General features: G+C 44.9%; 2 protein-coding genes across 5 annotated transcripts in view; both read left to right on the forward strand.

Annotated features, from left to right (window-relative positions):
- Window positions 1-13245, forward strand: part of Mcu (mitochondrial calcium uniporter) — a 170231-nt gene that overhangs the window by 130618 nt on the left and 26368 nt on the right. The gene's annotated exons all lie outside the window — the stretch shown is intronic.
- On the forward strand, window positions 9823-10836 carry LOC102918447 (large ribosomal subunit protein uL2m). Its single transcript, XM_006995743.4, has one exon. The coding sequence runs from the start codon at window positions 9869-9871 to the stop codon at window positions 10784-10786; it is 918 nt and encodes a 305-aa protein (XP_006995805.1). The 5' UTR covers window positions 9823-9868; the 3' UTR covers window positions 10787-10836.

Here is a 13245-nt window from a genome sequence, read left to right on the forward strand (position 1 = left end):
GGCTGCAGCTGGAGGACGAGCCTGTGTCCCCAATCAAGGCTTAGTACCAAAGTGCACCAGATCCTAGAGCTTGTCACACGGCCAAGAGCCAGAGGTCCAGGACACCTCTTTTCCCTTCTCTCTGAGAGCCCTCTAAAATAGGAGTATTTCCGTTCCTCCGACCCTGTCTTGTTACCATGCACATCTAAATGCAGGTTCACCACATCTGTACCTGTGCCACTCCTGGGTCCCATTCCTTTCCTCTGCTAGACACTGTTGGCCCTTTCCAATTAAGAGATGTTCTCTTCACGTAGCATTAACTCACAGTGCTGAGCCTCTTAGTTTGTGCCAAATAAGAGTATTTCATTAAAAAATGTCTAGCCTTTATAATTTATGAAGGTATTATATATTCAATCTTAGTATGACTCAGTATCTATTTAGAAAATATATATTTAATATCAACCAAATTGGGCTTAAAGAGGAAGCTTGGGTGCTCTTGGTTGGTGTGATAGTCACATGTGGTGATTGGTTTAAGCTAATGAGTCTGGATAGGAATTTGTATTCATTTTACCACTCACTGAATTGACTGTGCTTCTATGTATCAGTTCATATGGAAGTACTCCAGCTATTTAAAAGAGATATCGTTGTACAAGGGTGTGAGTGAATGTTATCTAAAACCATGAATGCTAATAGGTTACCCCTATACTCCAGACAAGTTGAAAACACTATTTGTATAAAAAAAAAATGAAATCCAGGGATGGAGAGATGGCTCAGCATGAACTCTTACATTTTTGATTGTGAGCCTAGCTGAGCCATCTTTTTAGCCAGGCGGCGTGGTGCACGCCTTTAATCCCAGCACTCGGGAGCAGGAGGCAGAGTCAGGCGGATCTCTGTGAGTTCCAGGCCAGCCTGGTCTACAGAGCAAGATCCAGGACAGGCACCAAAACTACACAGAGAAATCCTGTCTCGAAAAAAAACCCAAAAAATAATAAAATAAAAAAGGCATGTACTCCTCTTGCGGACCTGAGTTCAGTTCCCAGCACCCACATTGAATGGCTCACAACTGCCTGTAACTGCAGCTCTAGGGGAGCTGGTACTCATGTCTGATATTTCTCATATTTGCATGGGCATTCTCTCTCTCTCTCTCTCTCTCTCTCTCTCTCTCTCTCTCTCTCTCTCTCTCTCTCTCTCTCTCTCACACACACACACACACACACACACACACACTTTAAAAATAATTTTAAAAAATGAAACCATACAAATTTTTATGTATGTATATGTTTTTGTTGACTAACCCCAGCATTTGGCATGTTAAACAAGTACTCTGCTGCTGATTTACACCCCCAGCCCAGGATACCAACTTTTCAAAAAGTGCCCCCCCCCAATTTTTTCTACTAATATTTTGCCCTTAAGAAACCCTTCCTGGAGCTGTGGAGAGGACTCAGCAGGTAAAAGCACTTGCCAGCGAGTCTGATGACTTGAGTTGGATTCCTGAAACCCCCACAATGTGCTCTCTGACCCCCACACATAAGCCATGATGTGTACATATCCACAGACACTTACACACACACAATACATGTTTTTAGAAAACACAACTTACATTGGTTGTTAAGAAATAGACACACAATATCATTTGCTTTAATGCAGCTGGGTGTTCTTGCTACCTTCCAATCCGACATCTTTTTCTATCATGCCCCCACCCGTGTGTGCGCGTGTGTGTATGTGTGTGTGTGTATGTGTGTGTGTATGTGTATGTGTGTGTGTGATGCTAGAGACTGAACCCAGAGCCTTACAAGTGCAAGGCAAACACATGACCACTAAACTATACCCTCAGGCTCTTCCTTTGCACTGCAAAATGAATTTTGCCTCAGGTCACTATGTTAGTAGATAAGAGTTTCTCCACCTGGTGTATAATCACTGAGTAAATGAGGTTTAGTCACCATTAACAGACATTCTTTCCGCCATGCACTGTACTTTTTGTTATTCCTAGGTCATATTCAGTATCTCATGGTGAATTGGCCCTCAGTTTAAATACAATTTAAAATTTATGGCCTAAAATGATGCATTATATAATTATAATTACAAATTTAAACATACTGCCTTTCAGTAATTTTATTAATTATATCATTTGAAAGATCTTCTAATTATGATTATATAATACCCAATATAAAACAGATTATCTCAAACATTTAACTTCTCCACCAAAAGCAATCTAACACATTCTTCACTTTTCTTGTGTCCCATGTAGTAAACACTTTTGAGGACCAAGTGAAAGCCCTCGACCAGCTCCATAGTAACTAACAGTTCTCAATGTACACCTCACCCATACCCCCGTTTCCTCTCAATATTCTGCCTGAGGTCACAAGTCCGAGCTACACACGGTCCAGTTCTGCTGTGTGGCTGTACAGCCACGGTGAGTCATTCAGAGGGCACTTCCTCACCTGTACAGTGAAGACAGCTAGAGAGACCTGCCCTGGCCTTGCAGGAACAGCGCTGGTGCTGTAAGCAGAGCTTGCCATGATAGCAAAGCCCCTACATCCAAGACACTGCCCTCCAGCTTCTCACTTCAGCCTTCCTGGCCCCGGACCCTCAGCTGTAAATGACTAATAGCGAAACGTATGGAATCTGAGTTGGCCCTGCTTAAAGCCTCCAGGGCTCCCTTTCATGTTCATGAAAGCCGAGGATGAAAGCAACATGGATAGCTGGCTAAGATTTGCCATTCGACATCCTGGATACTTTCGAGAGTGAAAGAAGGTGATATTAAAAACTGTGAGGTCAGCTGATTTGTATACGCCAAGAGCACGTCTTCCTCTCTAGCCAGAGGGCGAAAGGTAAACTAGAAAAGATGGAGAAACATAGCCCATGTCAGCCCATAGCTGGCTCCGTTGTCCTGCGACACAGTCTGCTCACTTTGCACGGCCTGAGAATCGTGATAGAAATTGCATCTGCTTGGCACTCAGCGAAAGGTGTGATCGCCTTATAAAATCGTTTGAGGACAAATGGTCGTCAGAGTGACAGTCCCTGAAAATCCTGTTCGGTGGTGTACGTCATCTGTTTGGTCAGCCCAGCCATGGTATAGGTCCTTAGGCTAGGATCTGTGAGTGTTGGCAGAACCAGGTAGACACCCGGTTTTTCCCCTTTGGTTTCTGTCCTATCACTTTTATTTTTATCCTAATCTTTTTTAAGACTTTCATACGTGAGTACTGTATTTATATCATTTCTACCCCTCCCTTTCTCCTCTCCAACTCCTCCCTCGTCCCCATAACTTCCTATTAATTATGATTAATTATCACACACACACACACACACACGTACATGCATGTGCACACACGCACACACCCTGCCGAGTCCATTTAGTATGGCTTATATGTACACACATGTGTTGGAGGATGACCACTTGGGTTGGATAACCCATCATGGGGGGTCGTCCCTGGAGGAAACTGATTCTCAGCAGCCGTTCATTGCCTGTAGCTCTTCATCTTAGGCCTGGAGCCTGTGAAATTTCTTCTGTCCACGCTGGCATGTTACCTGGTGTTCTATTATGTAGGACTTGATTAGCAGCCATATTGTGGAGATTTCATGGTTGCAGCTTCCCTGGCGTGTCTAGAAAGCACTGTCCAGCAGTAGCTAGAGGGGGAAGTGGCATTTATGTTCTTACTATTAAGTTGTAAGAGTTCCGTATTAGTCAGGGTTCTCTAGAAGAACAGAATGGATAGAACATATATGTTTATTAGAGAGGTATACAGGCTGTGGCCCAGCTAGTCCAGCAATAGCTATCTCCTGAAGAAAGGTGTAAGAATCCTCCAATAGTCGTTCAGTCCATGAGGCTGGGGTCTCAGCTGGTCTTCAGTCTGCGTTGGAATCCTCAAGAAGTAGGTTCTAACATCAGCGAAGGAACGCCTCCGCAGCAAGAGAGATGAACTTGCCAGCAAGAGTGAGAGCAAGCAGACAAAAATCCAAAGCCGCCTCCCTCCATGTACTTTCGTATGGGCTGCCAGCTGAAGGTGAGGTCCAGATTTCAGGTGGATCTTCAGAACATCCCTTGTAGGCATGCCTAGATGCTTGGTTTTCAGTTGATTCAGATGTGGTCAAGTCAACCACCAAGATTAGTCGTTTATCTGTTTCTTGTTTTTTGTTGTTGTTGTTTTGTTTTGTTTTGTTTTGTTTTGTTTTTTGAGACAGAGTCTTGTTATTTAGCTTAGGCTGGCCTAGGCCTCAGTGAGTCCCCTGTCCCTCAGCCATCTGAGCACTAGGACTATAGGGTTAGAGCCACCACATGTACCTCCTGTCACTTCTGAAAATGGCTTAAGGGAGAGAGATTTCTTGAGTCGAGTGACGTTGTTAGTAACCACTCGTGCCCAGCTGGAGTTCTCCATTGTCATTTTCATATCAAGTACACATGGCACATATCGAGTACATGTGTCATATATGGAGTACCTAGACCACATGTTGAGTACATATGTCACATATCAACTACACGTACCACATTTCAAGTACACATATCACACCAAGGAGCCATATCACATATCGAGTACACATCTTTCATTTTAACTTTAAAAAGAGACAAGACAACAAAGGAGAAGGAAGCGGCTTAACCATGAAGGTGACAGACAGCAGCGCCTCTGTTTTTAACACGACCGGGAACTCCCTTCCTAAATGTGAAAACGGAAGCGCTTTGTATTTCCTATTTAAAAGACGTGTCTGACAATGTGGACCTCTTTTGTAAACTGGGGTTTCAGTTGTAGAATCCTTACCAAAGCGTAAAGCTGGACTTGTTCCGTCACACAATCCCTTTCTTGAAGGATTAGGGCTTCCCTGGATGCTCACACTGCTGAGAACGCCCACGTCACAACCTTACGTGCTGACAGTGTGTGTATGTGTGTGTGTGTGTGTGTGTGTGTGTGTGTGTGTGTGTGTGTGTGTGTGTGTGCAGGGGCTTAGCTGGGAAGAGAAGCCAATGTGTCAGATTTCAGGTGGCGGCATCCATTCCAAGACTGCGTAATCCTCAATATTTTGAGGGAATTAGAAACTCTCATTTCTCTCCCAAATGTAGTGGGATAAAATAACTGGCCTTGGTCTAAGGAGCTAGCTCCTGGCTTTTCTGTTGATATGCATGCTGACTCAAAACACAAACAAAACAAACAAAACCTAAATGTGTGCATCTCTGGTGGAAGCTGGAAGGGCTCTCTCGCCCTGTGAATGGCTACCAGCATCTTTAAAAGAACATTCAATTTCTTTGCTAAAATAACCCGTGGGGTGGGGGGTGGGGAGGGAAACAACCTTTTTTTTTTTTTTTTTAAACTGTAAGGAAGTTCTTGGTACTCTGCACAGATGGTACGTTCTCCATACTTAGCAGCACAGATACTTAGATTGCCAGGGAGAAATCAGCGCTGCCCATTGCAGTAGCTCATTGCTTTATTCCTCTGCCTCATGCTGGCTCTGAAGAGCCTTCTAACAGGCCAAAATGAAGGCTAGCTTCTGTTCAGGGGTGGCCATATCAGGAGAACAAGGTTTTGTTTTGGTTTTGCTTTTTAGTGAAGACAGGAGTTAGTTATTGATGGCTGGATTTCCTTGGGAATGTTTGGGACTCCGTGAAAAAGTGCGATCTTCTCATTACGGGTTTGCTGCGTAGCTAAGCTGTGTCCGAGTTAGGTAATTAGACAAGGATGTGCATGTGAATTGCCACAGCTAGAGGAGTATCTCTGTAGAGAGGATCATGGGAGAAAAGTCTGCTCGTTTGTCTGCAGGTGCTTAGAACAACCTCAGAGCTCTGAAGATTACCTCTGTTCCGAAAACCTCAGATTGAGATGTGGGTTTGTAATCTCCCCATTTGTGATCAGGTGTCACCACGGTGGTAGGACTGTAATCCCGAGAGTAGCAGAGTCTCAGGTTCCCGGGGCAAGCCTGTCCTCCATCATTTGGCAGAGCGGCTGCATGTGTGTGCGTTTCTTAACACACACCTGTCAGCGCTTGAGTTATTGCTATATCTAACATCAAAGAGCAAGGCATGTGGGCTCACTCGGTGCCAAAGAGGAGATTCAAGTTACCAGGTTCCAAAGCCAGGCCCTTGGGTAATGTCCTTGCTGTTTGTTTGAGTTTTTGTATTGTTTTGGTTTTTGAGACGGGGTCCTACTCAAGGCCCAGGCTGGCCTTGAACTCATGATTCCCTGCCTCGATTCCCCCCCGCCCAATACAGGGACTACTGTCATGGGTCATTGCATTGTACCTGTTTCCTTTACTCCAGTCAAATAATAGCAGCCTCAACATGATCCTTCTTATAGAATTAAATTTTACCAAATGATATGTTTAGGATTGATTTTTAAATTTTATATGATTTATTTCCTTAAAAAAAAAAACAGGAAATATTCATTACTTTGGTTTAAAATGAGAAAAAAAGTCAGCTTTCTTGAGCATTTATTTTTCAAATAGGCAATATGAAAGAAATTGGTTACCACTGCAGTAAAATTAATTATATGTAAATGTTTTATGTGCAAAGTGTTTAGATTTTTCCCCCCAGGAAATTGAGCTAAAAAGTCTACATTTCATCAGGTTCTCAGAAGTCAATTAACCAAAAGTGTTAAGAAATGCCAACTGAAGTCCTATAACATAATGTCTCTAAAAACAGAGTCAGGGCTGGAACGACAGTGTGGCCAATAAGTGAACAATGCTCACTGCTCCTGCTCTCCCTCCCCTCCCCACCCCTCCCCTCCCCTCCCCTTCCTGTTTCTTCTCTCCCTATCCTTTCTCACCTCCCTCACTCTCTCTCCCTGCCTCTCCCTTCTCCTCTCTTCTGCCTGATTACAGAGCCCCACTCTGTAGTCCATGATACCCTCGAATTCTGGAATTCTCTATGTGGCTCAGCCTGACCTTGCATTGAGAGCAATCTCCCTACCTTAGACGCCCGGATGCTGGAATTATAGGCACGAACCACAGCGCCCAAGGGCTCTGCTGATCTTTTCACTGTCTCTGCCATGGTTTTGTTCTTACACCCTATCACCAAGCTGGAACCACGGAGGCAGCCTTTGCAGATTGACTTCGTTCCCTTAGTAACATACATGGGAATGTCACTCTTTCACCAGGAACAGTGGCACATCCCTGCGCTCCTAGTAACTCCCAGAGGCTAAGGTAGGAGAACCCTTTGAGCCTGTGCATTTGAAATGAGCCTGAGCATCATAGCAAGACCCCACCTCAAGCAAAGAATTTTCCTCCATGTCTTTTCATGGCTTCCTAGCTCAGGTCTTTTTAAAAAAGGAGACTTAGGAGGAGTAGGTTTTGTCTTAAGATTTACTTATTTTTGTTTTATGTGAATGGGTGTTTTTCCTGCATGTCTGTGTATCATGTGCATCTAGTTCCCACAGAGGCCAGAAGAGAGGGATGGATCCCCTGGAACTGGAGTTACAGACTGTTGTGAGCCACCATGTGGGTGCTGGGAATTGAACCTGGGTCCTCTGGAAGAACAGTCAGTGCTCTTCACCTCTGATGCATCTCTCCAGCTCCCGTAGGGGTAGATTTTTGAGACTGGTCTCTCTTCCTTGCCTAGGTTGGCCTTGGACTTGCTGTATTTGTTTTTGAATTCAAGATCCTTCTGCCTCTGCCTCCTGGGTGCCTGGACTGAGGTATGCGTCACTATACCTGGCCATGGGGTTGTTTTTGCTTTTTCTCTCAGAACCAAACAGTAAGTAGTCTACTGCTTGGATGTGGCACAATTTTATCTGTCCACCCACCTACTGAAAGACATCTTAATTGTTTCCAGGGTTTTTGTAATCATGAGCAAAGGTACTGTCTCGCTTCCGTTTCTCTGGCTGTGATGGAATACCCTGATAAACAGCAGCTTAGGGAAGAAAGGGTTAACTTTGACTTACAATTCCAGTTATAGTTCATCATGAGGAAGCATCCTGACACATCACATCCACAGCCCAGAGCAGAGAAAAGAGAATGCATGTATGTTTTGAGTACCTAGGGGACGGGGTGGGGGTGGGGGGTGCCATCACGTTCATATCAGGTCTTCCCACCTTACCCAGCCCAACTAAGAAACTCCAGGGCAGACACACCCACAGGCCAACCTGATCTAGACAAGCCCTCTTGGAGACTTGTTTCCCAGGTGAATCTAGGCTATGTCAAGTTGGCCGTCAGACCTAACCGTGACAGTTACTACAGACATCGTGTGCAGGTTTCTGGGCAAACATAAATCTTCACCCATTTGGGGCAAATACCAGGAAGCATGGTCAGCAAGAAAGAGCGCGATGTTTTTGTAATAGACCGCAGAACGCGGAACTTTGACCTACCATTTCCCATCCCCATAGCAACTCCACAGTGCAGCCAGCATCAGTGCTGAGCCCAGACATTGTCTCCTCATTGTCTTCAGTGGAACAAGTCATTTTTGTTCTTGTGACATTCACAGGGATGATCGGGAATCTTCTTAGGCATCTGTGATGTAATTTAAGACTCCGGTTTTAAGAAAAAGCAAAAGAAGCTTCTAAACCAGAAATGCCCTCCGTCTATTTTCATGGAATCTTCTCAGCAGCCTTGAGAGACATGAGCAGAGCTGAATGATAGGTAGGGAAACACAGGGTCTGTTGTGGTCAGTGAGCCTGACCATAGAGCCGTGGCGTTCCCTTCTGGTAGAGCTGGATACTACCAAATCTGAGACTCTGGTACCAGTAATTGTGCCGCTGTTCCGTCATCTGTACTTGAGCGTGTGTTTAGCTTTCTATCCCTCAGAAATTAAAATGGGCCGAGAATCAAAGTATACTTAAGGTTACTTTCACAACACCACCATCAAAAAACATTATTTAAAATAAGAAATAGAGAAAAGTTAAGATGAGCTTTTCTTTTCTTCTCAGTTATTTGTTTTTTGTCACTGTCTCACTGTGTGTGTGTGTGTGTGTGTGTGTGTGTGTGTGTGTGTGTGTGTGTGTAGCTCAAGCTAGCCCGGAACTCACTAGGTAGACCAGGCTAGCCTGGAACTCACAGAGATCCACCTGCCTCTGCCTCCCAAGTGCTAGGATTAAAAGGAATTCGTCACCACACCTGGCAGGATTTCATTTTTACAAAGCCAAAATAAAAAACTGAATCCCCTGTTTAATCTTTAGTGGAGCAGGAGAGAGGGTGGCTGTGGTGTGAATCAGAATGGCCCCCAGAGGCTGGTATATCTAATGTTTAGTCACCAGGAAGTAGAAGTGTTTGAGAGGATTAGAAGGGTTGGGAGGCGTGGCCTTGGAGGAGGCGTGGCCTTGGAGGAGGCGTGGTCTTGGAGGAGGCGTGGCCTTGGAGGAGGAAACATACTATTCAGTGTGGACTTTGAGGTTTCAAAAGCCCAGGCCTTTTTCTCTCTCTGCCTGTGGATCAGGATGTTAAGGTCTCAGCTACTGCTCCAGTGCCGGCCCCCAGGCCTCCATGCTCCCTGCTATGATGATAATGGACTAAGTCTCTGAAACTGTAAGCAAGCCCCCAATTAAATGCTTTCTTTCATAAGAGTTGCTTTGGTCATGGTGTCTCTGCACAGCAGTAGAACAGTGACTAAGACAATGGCCTTTACTTAGCACAAAGGTGTGCTGACACTTATCATGAGCTAATTATTTTCATAAACTGATTATAAGAGAACTCTAATTAGGAGAGGGGGAGGCCATGCCTGTTCCATCACACACTGAAGGATGCCTTTTCACTTCCATAATTTAAACTTCGCAATGTCTTAATGACAATATTTTGTATAATTCCAGAGTCAATTGTCTAATAATTCACATCAGGTACACAATAAAATATTTAGTAGATGTAATTAAAATCAGCTTATATTGCTGGTAAGAAAGACTCAAACGACCGTGTTTATCAAATTATTGATATGATAAATGGAGGAAAAAGCGTGCAGAGTCCCGAGGAGTCAGACCACCCCATGGCCCTGTACGCACTCACCAGTGCTCTGCGCTCTCTGAGCCTGGCATCCCCGGCCGTTACTGCCCGGCTTCCGACTCTGCTCCCTGCCGCCCAGATACTCAGCAATGTTCTTCAGCGGCCCGCTGCCTTGGTGCTGCCTTCTCGCCGCCCAGTGCACATGTCTGTGGACCTTCATGCCAAGTTTGTGTCCTGGAAGAGTCGTACCAAGTACACAGTTAAACCAGTGAAAATGAGGAAGTCTGGGGGCCGAGACCATACAGGCCGCATCCGAGTACATGGTATTGGTGGGGGCCACAAGCAAAATTATAGAATGATTGACTTTCTACGGTTCCGGCCTCAGAAGGAAACCCAGCCAGAACCCTTTGAGGAGAAGGTTGTCACAGTCCGCTATGATCCATGTAGGTCTGCAGACATAGCTCTGGTTGCTGGGGGCAGCCGGAAGCGTTGGATCATTGCCACAGAAAACATGAAGGCAGGAGATACAATCCTGAACTCTAACCATATAGGCAGGATGGCAGTGGCTGCTAAGGAAGGGGATGCACACCCTCTCGGGGCCTTGCCTGTGGGGACCCTCATCAACAACGTGGAGAGTGAGCCTGGCCGAGGGGCCCAGTATATCCGAGCTGCAGGGACATGTGGCGTGCTGCTTCGGAAGGTGAATGGAACAGCCATTATCCAGCTGCCCTCTAAGAGGCAGATGCAGGTGCTGGAGACGTGCACTGCAACCGTAGGCCGGGTTTCCAACGTTAATCATAACCAGCGGGTCATCGGCAAGGCAGGACGGAACCGCTGGCTGGGCAAGAGGCCTGATAGCGGGCTGTGGCACCGCAAGGGAGGTTGGGCGGGCCGGAAGATTCGGCCACTGCCCCCCATGAAGAGTTACGTGAAGCTGCCCTCTGTTGCTGCCCAAAGCTGATACCCCTGGCCTCTAATAAAATGCCCCTTGTTTTCAAAAAAAAAAAAAAATTATTGATATGAGTAAAATGTGGATTTTCACATATTAATCTGGAGAGCTGGCAAGATGCCTCAGCAGGTAAAGGCACTTGTTACCAAACCTGATGATCTGAGTTTGATCCCCCAGATCCCCATGGTGGAAGGAGAGAACTGACTTCTGAAAATTGACCTCTGACTTCCACACACACCTTATGGTGTGTACACATAAACAAATAAGCATAATCAAATATTAATATGGAAAGATACATATTTTCTTCTTTGTGTGTATGCTAGAGATCAAATCCAAAGCTTGTATGTGCCAGCCAGTTATTCCATCACTGCACTGCCCCCCAAACCTAGTGGGGATTTTTTTGGTGGGGATTACATGTACTCACTTGAGGGGCCATGACACACATGTGGAAACCAAAGGACAGTCAACAGAAGTTAATTCTTTTCTTCTGTCATGTGGATCCTGGGGATCCAATCCAGGTCATCAGGTTGGCAGCAGATGCCTTTATCCCGTAGGCCATCTTGTCAACTCAACACTAGGTGTTTTGAAACAGGATATTCTTCTTAGCTCAGGCTGATCTTCAACTTGCTAGGTAGCGTAGGCTGACCTTGAATTAGCAATCCTCCTGCACCTACCTCCCAAGTACATGTATGCACCACTATGGGTAGCCTAGAGGGTATTTTCTGTGTAATTATTTCCCTATGTTGGTGTGGTCCAGTGTGACTTGCCTGACCAGAACTCTTGTCGAGGCTCATTTTCTTGACACAGCACTGTCAGTGGTGAGGCCTTCGGGAGGTGGTTAAGTCTCGGGATTACGCTTTCCTCGGAAGATTGGGTTATGTGTCAAGAAACCAGGCTAGAGATCTCGAGAGTGGGTGGGGCTTCATAGGAGGTGGACTTTTGGTGTAGAACTTGTTTGGTTCCCCCAGAGCAGACTGTTACAAAGCTGAGTTACCCCTTCACCCCTTATTTATCCCTTCACCCCATCTGTATGGATCCACATGCTGGTGTCACGCCATCCACCATGTAACAAAGCCACATGATATCCTCAGGAGATGCTTACAGGCTGTGAGCTAAACAAGTCTCTCCTTCTCCTTACAATGGAATCTCAAGTATTTTGTCACAGCGACACAAAAACGATTTAAGACATGATTGTTTTTTGAATGAGACAGATTTTGCATTTTTAACATCACTGTATTATGACTACTTTAAAGAAATGTTTTACATAAGTGACTCTTCTGAGGTTATTTGGAACCCAAGCACATTTTATTTACCTGTGTTAACTGTAGACACTCCAAGAATGTTTCCATACAGTGTATGTATAAAGAGGCTTTTTGTCATCGCCAAAATAAAAGTTAGTTCATTCTACTAAAGTGATCATTTTGTGCTTAGCCTAGCATGTAGTTTGACCAAAAACCGTGCCCATGGGTGTAGTACTATTAAAATATTTTTTCTTTAGATGTAAAACTAATAAAAATATCTGAGACACCACTGAGAAGCGTAAACTGTCCTGCAGGACATAGGAAACAGAATAAATGCAGAATCGTGCACATTAGTGCTTGTGGAGACGGTGGTGCCCAAGTTGTTCATCTCCCCAGGGAATCTGTAAACTGGGTTTAATGCTTGGCAAACCCAGCAGAGACCGATGAACTTGCTCGGAATTCCTGAGTGAGGAAAACTGTACGACAGCTCAGACAGATGTGGGGTGCGAAAACAAGAGGGTGTGGCTTACCAGGCAGATGTGGGGTGGGAGAGTGGGGGGGGGGACACACACACACACAGCTTACCTAGAGCACATGTCAATTGTTATCATCCAAACAGTTGACATGTTGGCATGGGAGAGTATTGCATCAGGTTAGCGATACCTTGTGCGGATGGAAATTCGGCATACGATAGAATTGCTTTTGTGAATGAAAGGCAGGAGAGCAGACTCTTCAGTAAATGGTGCTGTAACAACTGACTTTCTCTATCAGAGAAGCAAGTTCCAGGTGCTTAAGGAGTAAGATGTAAAACACATAACTCCAAAAGGAAAAAGGTACCAGAAGTTAGAAGCATTGGAGCATTGGATTGTGCTTTCTCTCCCTCTCTCTCAGCCTTTTGTATTTATAATGAGAAAAATGCATTTTTTAGTGGACAATAGTGCTATATTCATACAATGAAATTCTGTTATAGGTGTAAATAATACAAGAAATAGAATTCAACCCTAATACATCTCAAAACAGTGATGAGCATAAAGCAAGTTGTAAAAAGTTAGACACAACAGGACCATTTATTTATTTCAAGTCTAAATATACACAAGACCTGTATTTAACCCTGAGAAATTACTGCAGCGGAGCTTGAATCATCAAGAACCCTTTATTCTTGCATTTCTGTCAATTGCAGATTCAGAACAGTTTGGTTGAGCAGGATGGAGACTCCTGAGGCTGCAAGCC

The sequence above is a fragment of the Peromyscus maniculatus genome, chromosome 21 (genome assembly GCF_049852395.1).
Source record: "Peromyscus maniculatus bairdii isolate BWxNUB_F1_BW_parent chromosome 21, HU_Pman_BW_mat_3.1, whole genome shotgun sequence".
Lineage (NCBI taxonomy): Eukaryota > Metazoa > Chordata > Mammalia > Rodentia > Cricetidae > Peromyscus > Peromyscus maniculatus.

Bases quoted from the DNA above. Each gene is read 5' to 3' on its own strand.
- LOC102918447 (XM_006995743.4), top strand. From the start codon at position 9,869: ATGGCCCTGTACGCACTCACCAGTGCTCTGCGCTCTCTGAGCCTGGCA.